General features: G+C 38.6%; 1 protein-coding gene across 1 annotated transcript; it reads left to right on the plus strand.

Annotated features, from left to right (window-relative positions):
• The first annotated feature begins 1,852 nt into the window (after positions 1 to 1,852).
• Positions 1,853 to 4,318, plus strand: LOC134794814 (uncharacterized). Its single transcript, XM_063766613.1, has one exon. The coding sequence runs from the start codon at positions 1,885 to 1,887 to the stop codon at positions 3,034 to 3,036; it is 1,152 nt and encodes a 383-aa protein (XP_063622683.1). The 5' UTR covers positions 1,853 to 1,884; the 3' UTR covers positions 3,037 to 4,318.
• Positions 4,319 to 17,836: the final 13,518 nt, after the last annotated feature.

The raw sequence follows: 17,836 nt of genomic DNA on the forward strand, positions 1-17,836 counted from the left end.
GGAGTCAAAAATTGTGTTCCGAGCATTTCCCTCTACAACTTTTGGAGCATTCGTTGCCTGACCTAAGTAGCTTATTGAATTTCTTTAAAAACTTTTCTGTAAAAGGTTGACGGGTGTTGGGTGTTTATATGGTTTCGGTCGATTATTATCATTTGCATTGCCCATGATGTCTTACTAGAATTACGAGCACACGAGACACTAATAGTAGTTTGACAAACCTTGGTTTTCAAGAGGTATTTTATATTGACATTTGCTGTCACAAATTTGCTGTCAGATTTAGTCGCAAACCGCACGCAAAGTGCACACAAATGTGTCGACACCTTGTTACGGAAAAGTGTAGACACGGCGACGACACTTTGTTTCGAAACAATTCTAGACACATTGTGTGGACTCTGTTACGACACATCTGACATTTAGTTACCACTTTGTGATTCTGCGACTGGAATGGTTATATGGGATGGCACATTATGCCTCTGATCAACATGATCAGACTGACCGTGAAACACGGACAGAGGAGAAGACGAACGACGGACGACCTCAGAACACAAAACTCAGGTCTACCGGAGAAACCGGAATTCGAAGAAGGTCTTCCACCAGGCTCCAAGGTCTATATGCAGAACTGTTCTACAAATAGTTAGCAGTGTTGGAAATTGTGTCATTCCGTTCACCTTTCCTTGATGGCTTACTTAATGGCCGCTGTGTTTGCTCTATGTTAAAGTTAAATAATATTATAATTCATAGTATACGTGTGTTATCGTGTGGCCTGTTACCCGCTTGACAAATATGAAGAGATTGTATTCTAAGTAATACACATTGTTTCATCTGCAGAACTAACTACGCGAGTGTTTTATTTCCAAGCCAACCGATCTGTGACCAGTTTATGGGCTCAGATTGATGCGTAGACTTGATAAATAAAGCAGCAGAAAGCTATAAGCGGTTGGCTGGAAAATAACTTGAATTTCGAACTCACATAACCTCAATCGCAACGTGCTTGGTATTGGCTCAATCGTGTTCGTCACCGCATAAGATTCAGAACGCTCTTGCTAACCCTTCAACTTTGAGCTTTAGCGGCGGAATGCTTATTGAGAAATTGAATGGCCTTGGAAATTTCTCGTCATGGAAATGTATGTGCAAAAATTCATGAATATTGGAAGGACTTTGGCCATCTCTCACGGGTGATGACAACGATCCAGTAAAAATACAGCGTGCCTTAGCCAGAATTTCGTTAAGACTAAAACCCACACTATTTCAACTACTTCATGGTATTAATACAGCAAAAGAAGCTTGGGAAAAACTTGAGTTCTGTTTTTGAAGACAAGGGCTTGTTTAGGCGTGTATTGCCCTATCGCGTTGTGAAAGTGAGTACCTAGATCTATGTGATGTAACCAACGTTCTATGTTTTATAAGAAACTTTCTGTCTGAAAATTTTACAGAGTTAAAGTTACATTCTATTTCGGTGTATAATGATAATGACAACCAAAGTGCGCATATATTGTTAACATACAACTAAAGAATATTGTCACAAGCGCACAAAACACATAGATATAAGATATCACTTCATTAAAGACTTGGTAGAGACAAATTTTATTATTATACAATATTTAAACACTGAAAAATGTTTGCAGATGTCCTTACCAAGCCACTAATTGTAAATGTAAGCATGTTGAATTTGTGCATGAACTCCACGTCAGAAATAAGTACCTATCTGACAATAGAGTCGTCAATGTGATCGGACGTATTTATTAAAATGATAATTAATTATTTGCGTGCACAATTCGCGTTTGTCTGCTTTTCCAATCGTGCATTATCTGGGTCATTAGTTATCTATCGGGACCTACGGCTACAGTATAATGTATAAGTGGAGCAAACAAGTGTAATCGAACAATGACGGAGAATAGTCCATTTAACCGGAGTGGACTAACACGCCGCAGCCCGCCCTCAACGCCCACGCCCCAGCCCGGCCCGCCCGGGCCCGCACCAGCAAACATGCAACAGGAAGAAGAGCCCCCGAAGGTAATTCCCACAAGTGACATCCAAACATGGCTCAAAAAGATTGAAATGAACCTGCAAGACGTCTGCTCTACATCTGCTGAAGGTAAACTGAACAGTGACCAGAAGATCAGAATTAACAACATGTGTCGCAGCGTGAGCCATTTAGCCTCACAAATGGCTATCGAATACCAGTCACTAAAAAATCACGCAATCCAAGCATATCAGGCCCGCCAAGCTCACCAAGAAAAAATGGACCTCGTACAACGTATCCAAGACCTAAAGGAGTCGATTGAAGAATCCAGCCGACAAGTTTCCGGACCTGTTTCGTTTGCCGACGCCCTTAAGAAAAATGGAACGAGGTACGTCCAACCGTCTAACATTAGCTCAGTCGCAATTTACCCTGTCGACAAGTTGAAATCGGGTGAGGAGACAAAATCTCTCGTCCAAAAGATTATCCGGCCCGACGAAATGAAGCTGCACGTGAGAGGGTTGCGCAAGATCAAAAATGGCGGTGTAGTGATTAGCACTGACTCAAAAGAAGACGTAATAAAACTCAAGCAATCAGCGCAGCTTACGACCTCTGGACTCACCGTTGACGAGCCACAAAAACGCAAGCCCAGAATTGTAGTCATTGGAGTTCCCGCGGACATGCAAGAACCTAAAGTCCTGAAGTGCATATACCATCAAAACTTAGCCGATAAATTACAAGATTGGTCGCTCGAAAAATTTATGGCTTCCACTAAGCTAAGTCACAAATCCGGAAAAAAGGACGCCGAGACCTGTAATTATATAATTGAAGTTTCTGGAGTTATACGCAAGGCCCTAATTACGAACGACAGAGTTTTCGTGAATTGGTCATCGTGCCCTGTTAGGGATTTCACCTTGGTTACGCGGTGCTTCAAATGTCAGCTTTACAATCATGCAGCGAAGACCTGCAAAATGGATACTAACATCTGCGGCCACTGCAGCGAAGCGGGTCACTCATTCAAGGAATGTACAAAAAAGGACGAAGCCCCAAAATGTATGTTGCACATTTCTCTATAAAACTCGCACTATAAAAAACAATGCAACCACCAAACAGGCGACGCTGCATGCCCAGCTAGACAAATGGCCGAAAAAAGGTATTTAAACTCCATAGATTATGAAGGCGCCTAGGAGCGCCAACTTTTCACATATTCTTATAGCACTTCTAGTTTTCATTAGTTTAACTACCTATGAATAATAGCATATTCTCTGACCTAGATAGTTTCTCTGTATCAGAGTCTAAAGCATGCGATGTCGAAACATGTAAACAGCATATTCGACTCTGTCGGAGTCCTTTATCAATTCTAACACAAAACATACGCAGCATTTCCAAAAATTTTGATAATTTTAATGTGTTTCAACAAAGACTGAACATTACTTGTGACATCATTGTCTTGACTGAATGTTGGCTTGGTACCCATACAAATCTTCCAAATATGCCCGGCTACAGTTCGTACAGCACTATATCTAATTATAACCAAAATGACGGGGTTGTAGTTTATGTAAAAAATAATTTAAATATCATAAGTTGTCGAACCCCATATACTAGATTGCAATCGGCTCTTAATTAAAATCGGATCAGATACTGCAATACTAGCCCTGTATAGACCCCCTTCCTTTAGAGATATTAGTAATTTTATCAAATCCCTAGATGAAAATTTAAGTCAATTATCATCCTTTAAAAATATAGTATTGATAGGAGATATTAACATTAACATTCTACCTGAAAGCAGCGAAACGTCTTTGACAGCCCAAAGCTACCTTAACCTATGTTCTTTCCATGGCTTACTCCCAGCACACACGCTTCCTACACACCAAAGCGGGTCATGCCTAGATCATATTATGGTAAAATCTAATTTTTCGGCATTAGCACTTGTTACGAACTCTATAGTGACCGACCACAGAGCTGCCCTACTAACCTTCTATCGTAAATCACGTAATACATGCACGCGCACGCAATTTGTCAATAAATTAAATATAAACAAACTTGGAGATGATTTACGCAATATTGACTTTGGCCCAGTTTATAATTCTGCTGATGCAGAAAATAGTATGCTGTACTTGATTAAAAATGTTCAACAAGCAATCTTATTTAACACCAATAAGACACGTCTAAATAGCAAGAATTATAACAAAAAACCATGGATTATCCCGGGACTACTTCGATCTATGAGACACAGAGATAAACTACACTTGAACGCTAAAGCGAATCCAGACAATCTTATATTGCAATTGTCGTATAAAAGATATCGTAATTTTTGTAACAACTTACTGAAAAACGTAAAAACACACTACGACAAAACATAGTGGAATGGAAATATCTTAAAAACGTAACATACACAGCAAAGCAACGTGAGTCATCTGCAAGTTTGTTGCAAGTAGGTCCGTCTGAATTGTTTGCTGCAAATAACACAAATGAATTTTTCGTTAACATAGGCAAAAACCTGGCTGAAAAGGTCCCGGGACTTCAGGGCGATTCGTCGTCACCCCCTTTAAGAATACTATCCGAAACAAACAAATCTTCCAAATCATTTGTGTTATTAAATACGGATGAAACTGAGGTTGAAAGAATTATCATGACCTTAAAAGAAGATTCCGCGGCTGGTTGGGATGGCATCTCGAACAAAATAATAAAGACCTTCAGACACATCCTTGCTCCACCGCTAACACACATTTTTCAAAAGTGCATCTCTGAAGGAATATTCCTTAATGTCTGAAAAAATCCATTGTAATCCCTATCTATAAATCTGGTAGCAAAGCTGAAATAACAAATTATAGACCGATTTCTCTGTTACCAGTGACCTCAAAAATCCTAGAAAAAATTGATAATAATAGACTTTATACAATATCTGGAGAAGCATGCATTATTGGCAAAGACGCAGTTTGGTTTTAGGCCAAAGTTATCAACCGCAGATGCTGTACACGAATTGACTGACTATTTAGTTCAGGAATTAGACAAGGGTAACAAGACAATTGGAATCTTCCTAGACCTCGCGCAAAAGCTGTTTCTACTTCCACTTTACTGCACAAACTTGAAGCACTAGGTATTAGAGGAACACAGCTCAAATTAATCGCGAGCTACCTAGACGGACGTACTCAATGCGTAAAAATAGATAACACTATCAGTTCCGATTTAGAAAACACAGCTTTTGGCTTGCCACAAGGCAGCGTTTTGGCCTCGACCTTATTTTTAATTTATATTAATGACCTATGCAATCTAAAAATAGACAGTGGCAAAATCATTTCCTACGCAGATGACACTGCCCTACTTTTTTCCGCAAAGTCAATAAACGAGGTCTACGAGTACGCACAACACGGATTTAATGCTGTAACTAAAGGATGACTCACGTTAGACCGGGCCGTGTCCGGGACGGAGCTTCCGGCACTTACTTTTCAATGACATGACAGGCGATCACGTGTCGCTTTCCATAGAAAACGATGCGCCGGACGCTCCGGCCCGGACACGGCCCGGTCTAACGTGAGTCATCCTTAACTGGCTTAAACTTCACCTACTAACACTGAATTCTGACAAAACGAAGTTTATAAGATTCTCCATGCGGAAAACAGAGCCGGACGCACATAACCTCAAACTTTACGCACATAACTGTAAGAATAAATCGAACAATCTCTGTTCATGTCAATCTCTAGCTAATACTGACAAAATTAAGTATTTGGGAGTCATGATAGACGAAACCCTCTCCTTCAAAAATCACATTGAAACATTGTGCAATAGAGTTCGAAAGTTAATGTTTGTTTTCAAAAAACTTCGTTCAATCGCTGACCCAAATTTAATCAAGCAAGTATATTTTGCACCATGTCAATCGATACTAACTTATTGCATTTCTTCCTGGAGTAGCACAGCGAAAACAACACTCCTAACCCTAGAAAGAGCCCCGGCCTCGGCCTAACCCTAGATCGACCTCCCGGCCCTTCTTATACCCTACTGACCTCCTTTATAAATCATGTGAAGTACTAACAGTTCGTCAATTATATATATTAAGCACAACACTAAAGCAGCACGCCAGAACTCCTTTCAACTCTGAATATAGAAATATAAGGCGCAAGGATATTATATGTATCCAAACGGTACAAAGAAAACACATTTTTTCATCTAGATTTTTTGTCTTTTTAGGTACATTTTTGTACAACAGGCTAAATGCAATACTAGACTTATACCCACTAAGCTATGCTTGTTGTAAGAATACTCTACGACGCGCCCTTCAAAAAATGACGTACGATGATACAGAGATCCTACTAATAGTCGTAAAATGATTACCTAATACCAACTAATACTGTTCTGTGATTTTTATACTTAAGAACCTACTTCTTTGTTAAGGTGATTACAGTTATTTTGTGTAATAAATATAGTTCATAATTAAGTGAATAATTAAAAATAAATAAATTTAATATTGTCCTTCGCTGCCTGAAACACAGGGAATCCTAGTTCAGGCATCTGTAAAACACGTGTCTCTATGAAAATTCTTAGTCTTTAAGAACAACCATTGTAGTATACTTTTTTCAATGAATTATTTGTTTGTTTGTTTGTATTAAATAAGTTGTTAAGTGTCTCTGTACCTAACATTAACATTAAGGGATATTTTTGTTATGTGCTTAAGGGAAAGTATCGAATATAGCTAATCAAAGCATATAACAAAACGCAATGCATGACAGATTCATAGTTCCATATCCGTTTCTATTGCCATCTCTCTCTTACCTAATGCCCGTTCTCCCGAATACTTGTTGAGCGCGATATCATTTTGTATTAATTAAAAGTAAGCTAATCTTGACCTGCAAATGGTGCATTAATGCATTTATTATAGGAATAAAAGCTCCGTATTTGTCCGTCAGTTTATTTTTAATCCGAAGATTCCTCCAGTCCAACCGAAGTGTGCAGTACACCAAATTCCACGCTGATGCTACGCCGGTCCACCGTGACCTTTACAATAGCTACTCGTATATATTCGATATTTCCTTACAGATGCCTCTGACTCGGCCAGAAAAATCAGGGAGATATAGGGAAAAACTAAAAAGAACAAATCCTGAAAAATATTTGGATATGAAAAAGAAAAATAAATCAAGAGCCATCAAAGCTTACCAAAATAAAATAAAAATCCTTAACTGATCTACAAAAAGAAGACAGGTTAAAAAACAGTAAGTATTCAGCCACCTGTCCACACGATCCAGTCTACATCCAGTGAATAATCTGCCAATACGCAGGATAATACAGAAAACCGTACAAATGAAAACAATTGGGAAACTCAAAAAATTCTGCACGAGTTTCAGACAGACTTGACTACAATGAGACGGAAAGAAGAGGCAATATGTATTTGAATAGGACTGCGATTAGAAACATTCAGAGAAATGTTGAGAAGAAAATGCGACTTGAAAATAATCAACTATGTATGTGTGAAGATGTTCAAAAAGTAATGAGAGAAATAATATTACGCAACTTAACACAGCCCAGTGTTATTGTTATTGATAACGCTTCTTCAAAAGTTTTTCAATAATGTACATACGTTTTTAATGCTTCTACGCATTAGCTGACTTAAAATTTACTTTTGAAATTCTGAAAATTTAAAATAATAGCTTATGACTTTGGATTTTTGACAATGGTTCACAGTTTATTAGCCTTTGTGTTTTTGTAGATTTCTCCTTAGGTTTTAATTGTTTTAAAGTTAATTAACTTTGACATTTTGGTTGCGGTGTTTATCTCCCTGCGTTTTTGCTTTTGTAATTTTCTTTGGAATATTGTGGAAATGGAAACTAAACTAATATTAGAACCTTTCTTCTCCTCTTGTTTTATGTCCCCATGGAGTAGTATCCCCAGTAGAAAACGGTACGGTAGCGCAGCCAGAAGCTTGAAGTAAGAGGCGTCTAACTGAGCAACCAGTCCCAAAGGTTTATTGAGGGATTATACTATTTTAGAATTTTTCCCCGTGTAGGGATGGGTGGAATACGGTCCCCTATCGCAGCCAGAAGCGTGACCTAATAAAAGGCGTCTAACTGAGCAGTAAATTCCGAAGTTTCCATAGGTACCTACTACCACAGGGTACTACTGTAGATATGGGATTTCTCCCCTTGTAGGTATGGGCATTGGGCGGTAGAATACGGCGCAGCCGGCAGCGTGACCAGACTGCGTGACTTGAGCCAAAACTCGGAAAAACAAAGCAACAGCAAACCGGGCTCACTACATCACTGTGACATATCTTGTAAATTAATGTACTTACTTGTTAGAAATTTAGAATGAACGCAAGCCCCTACAAATATTGCATGAGCAATGTCTCACACTCGCCGTGTGCACTACACTTAAATATAGGCGCTCTCTCTCTCTGTGTGCCTACATGTTGCCGCGTCATCGTCTAATGTAATTTTGATTTTCTTTTATTTAATATATTCATATAAGTTTGCTCTGCTTGTGTTATTTATTTCATCAGGTTATGGGCTTCTCCCTACCTGTTAAAGTTAGTTTCGAGAAATATTAAGTGTTTAAAGTAAAATAGTAAGAAGTAAAATCTCGGGAAGTTAACCTCAAACATCGAGTTTAGTTTCGGTCGCCGGAGTTAATTTTTTCAGCTTTTCAGCATATAAGTTGTAAAAGATGGCATCAAACAGTCATATGATGGCCATAGAAAAGCTCACAGGCCGTGACAACTGGACAAGTTGGAGTTTCGCCGTCAAAGCCTATCTTCAACATGAGGAACTTTGGAACTGTGTTGAAGGTACAGATACAGATGCTAAGAAAGACTTAAAAGGCAAAATCAAAGCTTATACTCTTAGTGGATCCCATGTTATATGTTCATATACAAGAGGCAAATTCAGCGAAAGAGGTATGGGACAATTTAACACAAGCATTTCAAGACTCAGGTTTGCTACGGAAAGTTGGTTTATTAAAAGACTTGATAAATACAACCTTAGAAAACAGTAGTAGCATAGAAGATTATGTGAATAAATTAATGTATTCAGCGCACAAGCGCGAAATATATCATTTGAAGTAGATGATGAGTGGCTCGGGACACTGATGTTAGCAGGCTTGCCAGATGTTTACAAGCCTATGATCATGGGAATTGAGAGTTCCGGTGTGAAAATTAGCGCAGACTTGATAAAAACGAAGCTCTTGCAAGAGGTGACAAGAACTGACGCTACCGCTAGTATTCGTTTCGTTAAAAGAGTTCATTTGTTTTCAGATATTCTCAAAGTGTAACAATGCCGCGGTCAGTAGTGTTGACTGAGGAAAATAAAAATAAAATTATTTCTTCAGTACCCAGCAAGAATATACATATTGTTATGGCCAACAACTAAAAAGTCTCACGAATTGGATCGGTTGAGGAGAGCGGAACAAACGCCCTCTAACGACTGGGTCCGGTCGCGGTGCGCCGTAAAGGCAGCGGAAATAATTAGTTACCACGAAGGAAAAAGAATAGAAGGGTTACACGCTTCTTTTGAAGACACCGAAGATGAAGATAGGTAAGTTTTATACTTTATTTAAATTGCATTTTCGTTTGGAATTTGCTGCTAAAATATTTATTGCATCTTCCCGATTTTGGCGATTTCTAACAACGTTGCACAAGACAAGCGTTGGATTTGACTAAAATTCAGGCGTGACAGAGCTGACACTGCATCCTCACACATCGTCCAGAATGCAACGTCTTGACGTGGTTAGGGGTCATCCATTAATTACGTCACACGTTTAGGGGGAGGGAGGGGGTCAAGAAAATGTGACATATTGTGACATGGGGGAGGGGGGAGACACAAACTTTGTGACGTCACTTTAACTTCATCAGTAACCGAAATTTCGTTTTTAATTATTTTATTCGCTGTACATTTAAATAACAAGTTTTTAAAACGATAATCGTTTTTATTCTTTTAATTTTCTTTCCTAAGCAGTTTTGGGTTATAAAATTACTAATATTTATATCGTCAAAAATATTTTGATAAAATATTAATAATACTTAGGTACTTAATTCGATTTGGCGATTTCGTAGAAAAAATGTGACGTCACACTAGGGGGGGAGGGGTTTGCCAAATGTGACCAAATGTGACAAGGGGGGGGGAGGGGTCAAAAAACCTAGAAATTCGTGTGACGTAATTAATGGATGACCCCTTATCTACTGACCGTTTAAGAGCTATTATAATGGTGCATTGAATTCCTGGATGCTTCGTAATCCGGGTTGTCTCGTAACAATTTTATAACGTCGGTGAATTAATAGGAATAGCCTTTATGAAAGCAATGACACCTTCAAATATAATGAATTCATTCAAGAAATGCGGAATTCACCCATTTGATAAGAACATATTTTCCGACGAAGACTTTTTGCCAAGCACGGTAACCGATCGACCTAATCCTAACGATCAAGTTAATAACACTACCTCACACTCAAACGAGCCGATGCAGCGCCCTGTTCAAGCTGAAGAAAATCAAGTAACACCCAACAAGCCACCGTTTTGAGCACTCCTACAAACAACCTGACCCTGACCAAGATTTAAACAAAACTCAACAACTATCAAAGCACAAGGAGCATCTTTCATCCTTATACCATCCATATTAGCTACTTTAACTCACTTTTCTTTGTCTATGTTTATAGAAACTATACAAGTCTATGGTTTTTGACGTATTCCCTCTCTTCCCGTCATGGTCACCAACGAGATTGGCATGTATCGCTACTTTGCTCTGTCCTAACCTAACTGTATACTTAAAATGTAGTGCTCGATATTTAATTAACACTTGTGTGTCTGTGCTGTAAAATATAAAGTACTTTCTTCGACTCTTTTTAATAAAAGAATGATTGAAGAAACTCCGAGGTTTGATTTGTGGTGAGCGACCCACGCGCCCTGTAGCAACTTCTGCAAAGCTCCCATGTAAGTTGCTAGATCTGCTGACCCATCCGGGTGTGTAGGTTTCTCAGGTTATGGGCCCCAGAGTCCACATAAGCTCCTAGAGTGTAAAGAATACTGTCATAAGAGAAGTAAGCACATTGCTATTAGATACCATTTTGTGAAAGATTTAATCCGAGATAATTTTGCTCATGTCGAATACTTACCGACTGAAAACATGATTGCAGATGTGCTTACTAAACCTCTAGGTAGAGTGAATATTATTAAGTATATTTTTTCTGTCAGACTAGGCGTGACTTAAGCCGAAAGGCTCGGGCAAATAGTGCTTCAGCCAACCGGGCTCGGGTCCTCACTGGTAATGTGGTAGAGATACCGGGGATCAGTCAGGACGAGCAGCTGATCCTGACTGCCATTGGGAAGGACACCTCCGAGGGAGTGGGTCCGGAAGAATCAAGAATAGTCCTCACTGGTAACGCGGTAGAGATACCGGGGATCAGTCAGGACGAGCAGCTGATCCTGGCTACCATTGGCAAGGACACCTCCAAGGGAGTGGGTCCAGAAGAATCAAAAATACTCCTCATTGGTAATGCGGTAGAAATACCGGGGATCAGACAGGACGAGCAGCTGATCCTGGGTGCCATTGGCAAGGACACCTCCGAGGGAGTGGGTACGGAAGAGTCAAGAATTGGAGATGGTAAGTTCACTTTTCTTAAACCACAGAGAAATAAGTTAGCTCACTCTATTCAATTATAAAATCCATATAAAATAAATTTATGCATATTTATGAAGACTTATGAATAATGTACTAAGCAGATTACAAGGTAAATGTTTTGTTTACCTCGACGACATTGTAATATAGGAATTCAAGGAGCTGTCGGTAGTGCTGGCCCTATGCGGAGCAGGCGTCATATACAATATCTACCAGCAATACAATAGATGGCACAGAAAGCTCGTAAGAAACGAGCTTCGGGATCGGACCTTGGACCTCGGTGGACCTTAACTACAAAAATCCCAGATACACCCGCTATTGAAAAGGGGGAGGAAATTGGGTCAGTCTGTTCAAAAGACAGTAAGCAATAGAAAAATTACCTCTTGTGGGTTTTATGTTTGCCAAGAGTACCCAATGAGCATCGGAGCATCTCCTGATGGCATAATGAAAGATGCCATAATTGAAATCAAATGCCCAGCAAAGGCAAAGTTGAAGGAGAAATATGTAAAAAATGGCCTTTTAACAGAAAAATGCAAGGCACAGGTGCAGTTGCAAATGTATGCAACTGGTATTAAGATATGTTATTTTTTCTGTGTTGCAACTTTGAAACATCGAAGAATTGCGAAATCATTGAAGTCACTTATGATAGTGACTATGTTCATAACTTAATACAGAAACTAGGTACTGTAAGGTTTTTAAAATTATAATAATCATTTTCGTTATCTAACACCTTATTTTGAATTAATAAATGTAACTTTACGTAAAATGAGAAATAAAAGGGTAAGTGTATAGACAATTCTGACAACTATGCGGGGTTCTCAAGGTGAAGCTAGGTGTCCGTCCGCTATGCGGCGGCCATTCTGGTTTGTGGAGTCGTACGGACGTGCGCGATTAATAAGTTTAGTAGGCCGAGTGGCCATTTGAGATTTATGATTTATTTTCTAGTAAGGCGATCGCTTGAGGTTGAGTTTAATCAGTGAGCAAAAGTAACAAAGGGAGGTTTACTATTTTACGAAAAGATTTTTTCGAAAAAGGTTACTATGTAGACGAAATGGCGAAAGAAAAGAGTTGTAAAGTGCCATATTACACTTAACCCCATTGAGTTAATGTGAGGTAATCTCAAAACAAGCATCATAAAAAGAAATACTGATCCGAAATTTAGTGAGGCGGCGCTAATGCTAATTGCTAAATCACACCCCATCTCGACCCGTGGATGTCGTATAAGGCGACTAAGGCAAAACTGGCGGCAGATATGGATATGAGCAAGACTCGCCCGTATCCTTCGCGGGATCCTTGTTCACAAGACCTGTGCGCGCCGCCACCACAATAAAAAAAATGCTAAATCACATTATAGTCATCGTAAATACTACAAGTGGCATATGGAAAAAATGCTGCATGTTGTAAAAATAGAAAAGAAAATTAGACTAAAACACAAAACTACAGGCACCCCTCTGTCATAATTAATGTAGCCGAGGATTCCTACGACGAAGATAACATACTATTATTTAGGAAGGTTTGGAAACAAAATATTTGCATAAAGCAATCAACACAAGCTGAAAAAAACAGGAATCAAAATAACTTCCCCGGCATCGCACCTGGCTTAAAGGTCCCCAGAATGCCTGCAGCATTCCTCTGCTGAATTGCTATGAACTGTTCGACCAAGTATGACCCTGATCGAGGATCACCACCTTCTTTTTGCTGAGTGAGGATCCTGTTTAGCATCTTAGTTTAAGATAATATGTTAAATAATAAATGTATTTCTTCTTCATCTGTATTTTTTCTTCTTCGACTTCTGAAGTTCCGTCCCGTAGCAGCTAACAGCCATCACCCTCTTGTCGCGCATCCCCGAGTTTTGGTGGCAACAGCCAAGGCTTTGATTCCACCAGTTTGACGCCATCGTGGATCCGCAAAAGACAAGTGATCTTCATAAAAGTCAGCTCTTAATCGGCACGTTGGGGAGGTACGAGTTAAGAGCCATTAGTGACATTTTAGAGAATATGCTCGAATCGAATAAGTTTGAAACAATTAGAGGCAGCTTTTAAATGAGATAGAGTTAGAAGATTTAGTCACCAAGCATAGGACAAATGTAAAGACCAACGAATATGTAAATAATCTCGCTCACATCCTCTCATCCGTTCCGAGTATTGCGAACGCTAATAGTTCTCATAACAAGAATAACATACACAAGGACTTAAAGTACTTAAACTCTTGTTCACATGTATTTATGCGAAATGAAGCTCGGAAGTCCTTAGTACCTGGGTACGAAGGACCATTTCAAGTTTTATCCCGACACCCAATGTTTTGTTATTATAGTCAACAATAAACATGTCACTGTGTCACTCGACCGTCTCAAGCCAGCTTATCTTTTTAACGACTGACGGTGTGACGATTACAAACACCACTCAACGAAGTGAAACAGTAGCCGCATCTCCGGGTGTCATAACAACATTAACACCGGCACCGCAACATAATGACACCACTTCAACCGTACCATCGGTGATAACAAGATCCGGTCGCACGGTGAAGAAGACCGTGAGATTCGACGTTTAGCATTCCACTCATTCTACACAATAGTACATATTCGGAGACCGAGCAGTACACATCTACTTACAACCAAAGATGGGGAACCCGCCTAGTAAAACAATGATTGTAGCCCAGGATGGTGTCGCTTCGGAGACCAAGTTTCAGACATCAGAGAAGCAGCCGTGGTGCTGGTTAGCGCCGTAATAACGTTAGCCACCCTGTACATTGGCTGGCGTTACTGCAAGCAACGGTAGACGACCGTATTGAGAAAATCGTCAGAAATAGGACCGCAGCCGCCGCAGCAAACGATGAACCACATTATCGCGTAAATAGTGCAATTAGTGCAAATCTATAGTGAAATAACAAGTGCGGATTTTATTTTTAGCGATTGTTTTTTCTGAGGGCCAAGGACTGGCGTATCTCCCCCCCCCCCATCACTACGTAACATACATATGTACCCATAGTATAAGGTTTGAGCCGACTGCGTTCGGCGCGTGGCGCGTAAGTTGAATCTCATAGTAAACGTTAACTACTTACTGAACTCGTATCATTTAATTTACCGTACCTTCTGAACCACATAACCAAAATTTCCAATACATATATACATACGGTAAATTGTGATATTTTGTTATCTGCCCAACATTACAAACAAAACTAAGGTGACTAATTTGTCTATTATGACGATTTATAAATAAAGACCCCATGGTCAGGTGGGTTAAGAGAACTTTATTTTAGCATTATCATTTAATTTCGGTTTTAATAAAGTATACTTATATCTGCTTTTTCCTACACGGTTTCTCTTAGTCTTAACCCACCTAACCTTAATTCAAAGGATTAATTTTGTAGAAATGTAGTTACTAATAGGTATTTACAATTCACTGTTAGTAAAGTAACAAAATGAAGATTACCTGATGCTCAAAACAGTACATGCTATGGTAAAATACTTAAGATTCACTTTTTTTTTCTAGGTCAAGAAGTTCTCGAAATATTACGGGAATGGGGTTCACCTCCCGGAACTGAAATGCACCAAAATAGATCTTGCCATAATGAAACATGTGATATACTCTTGCATAACTCAGTGATTCTACGGACAACAGTGATAAGAGTGTTGTAAATGTAAACATAACATTTGACAAAACCGGATGGATTTGTCAAAAATTGAATTGCGTGTTATTCCAATAACTGTGGCGACGAGATAGACGAACCAACAAAAAAATCACAGTTTTAATTAATAACAAAGTGTAGCAAGTGATAAAGTGAAAAAAGCAAAATTGCAAAATAGACGCTGTTAAGTCGATCTGCTTTTGTTTCTACATAATGGCGGCCGCTTGACAAAAAATAAATGCAAAATCTTCAGAATGCGTGCCACAATAATATTATTACAGCGACGAAGTTAACTTTAAATTAAATGTCGGACACCGAACTCAGTGATCCTACGGACAACAGTGATAAGAGTGTTATAAACATAACATTTGACAAAACCGGATGTATTTACAAATTGACAAAAATTTAATAGCGTGTTATTCCCAGTTATTACAAAACACATAATCACGGACGATCTGTTGAGTAAATTTTCCTGCAAAGGAGTACAAAAAAAAAACAACAAAAAACTGCATTTATGCAATTTACCCGAATCCAAAATCTCATAGAGTAATTAAATTAGCAGATCGTTCATGTACGATCGCGTAACATGGTAAGTGTAGGGTAGGGTATTATTTATTTGACAAGAAAAGAAACCTAAGCCAAAACGCCTGATCAAAAAAAACACGAACAGAAAAATAGCTTTTCAACTGGCCAAAGAACACGAAAGTTTAAATAAAATTGTATTTTCCAAGCAACACTATATAAAATAAATATTATCAAAACAAGACTAACTCTGTTATTTTATAACCATTCCATCACCATCCCCAAATTTCCCAATGCAAAAACAGACAAAGATTCAAATAGTTTATTCAAGAAGATGCTTTCACTAAAAGAATATTTGATTTATTATTTTTTTGCCTTTATTACATTCATTATTTATTATACTAGATGCCCTGTCGAACTTGGTTTCACCTATATCTATAATTTTTTTTTTGTCTTAATTTTTTCTTTCATAAGAACCTTCTGACAATAACAAACACAACAAAAAAAAGAATTACCGAAATTGGTCCACCCGTTCATCGTGATGCCGTGACTAAGTGAAATAGGGATTTATTTTAATATACTTAAATAGATTCGTACAAACTGCCCTCACAGAAATTTTGTGCATGAAGCACCAACAACAAGCAACAACAGCAGAAAATGGCTGAACAGAAAACAGTAACCCAACCATGTGCATGGACTTGACCGGATGATGTCTGACCACTTCTTGAAAATGTTTATTTTCATTGTTGAATTTTGACAAGCTTCAATTAATATTATTTGCCAATTGTGTTGGTTCAACAGTTGCTGAATATATTGTATTTTTTTTATCCAATCAGAATGGATTAAGACTCAACAATGTAGCTCCCGTGATTGCACCCAGCCCTGAAAAGACAAGAAAAATTATTTGTAGGCGCGTAGTTGTGATTATACAAATGTAGGTAGCATAGAGTACCAAACGCTTTGGGTGTCGGTAGGCCGGATTGGAAGCATCGCGGGCCAGATTTGGCCCACCGGCCGGGGTTTGGAGACCCCTGGCATAGGATTTAACAGGGGTTTGGAGACCCCTGGCATAGAAGGATTTAACAGGGGTTTGGAGACCCCTGGCATAGAAGGATTTAACAAACTGACAGTTCACGTGAATTAATAAAGTTAGCAGGTACCATCGCCCACACTTTTAACTGTACATGGGTGGACCTTATGCCTTTTGTAATAAGGTTCACCAATGTACAGTTAGAAGTGTTACTGTCTATATAAAACATTTGATTTGATTGATAAATGATTAGGTTATATAATGAAAATTAAAGAAAACTGCATAACATAATCATGTCTTGATTGTTTCAATTACACTTCTCCTGGGAAGTTTAAAGTGTGTGCGATGTAATGTTAGAAATTAATTATATAAAACCAACTTACCACAAAATCAACATCCTTTTTGGGACCTTCTCATGCTGAAATGCCACATTATTCACAGCATATGGATATGTTAAAGAAGATGCTTCTGCTTCTCCCAAACTAGTAAAGTTAATGAATCAGCGGTTGTTATTGACAAACAATGCTCGTCTTTGATAGGCTCTCATAGGCTTACATCATGCCATTCTTTTTTTTTTTGATTTTATGGCCTGTTCCATTCTATTTTTAGCAAGATTCAGTGTTTCCAGTCTAAATTTTAGTTTCATCTCCATATACGTAAGTGTAGAGTATATTTGCGATTTAGCTTTCCAACTAGCAACTGCATCTCAGAAGCACACTGAAATAAAAGTTTTCAATTTAAATTACAGTAAATTAGTTGAAGATTTGAAGTTCAGATAAACTCTAGCAATCATCTACATTCAAAACAAAATTTAATTGAATAACCTCAATTACCTCTTTCATGATACACTTGTATGTTAAGCCACGAAAAGTCTGCAGCGATTTTGATAGCCCTCGCAGTGCCAGTGTTATTTATACGTTATAATTTCATAGAAGTTTGACGTTTAAAATAATACTTGCACTGCAAGGGCTATCAAATCCGCTGCAGACTTTTCTTGGTCTGACTCTTCTTGTTGCAGCCACATCCCAAACATGATATAATACCCCACCATTAACTAACCCTTTTCTCCCTATTCCCCCGATATTTACAGAAAAACACAA

The sequence above is a fragment of the Cydia splendana genome, chromosome 11 (assembly GCF_910591565.1).
Source record: "Cydia splendana chromosome 11, ilCydSple1.2, whole genome shotgun sequence".
In the NCBI taxonomy this organism is placed as follows: domain Eukaryota; kingdom Metazoa; phylum Arthropoda; class Insecta; order Lepidoptera; family Tortricidae; genus Cydia; species Cydia splendana.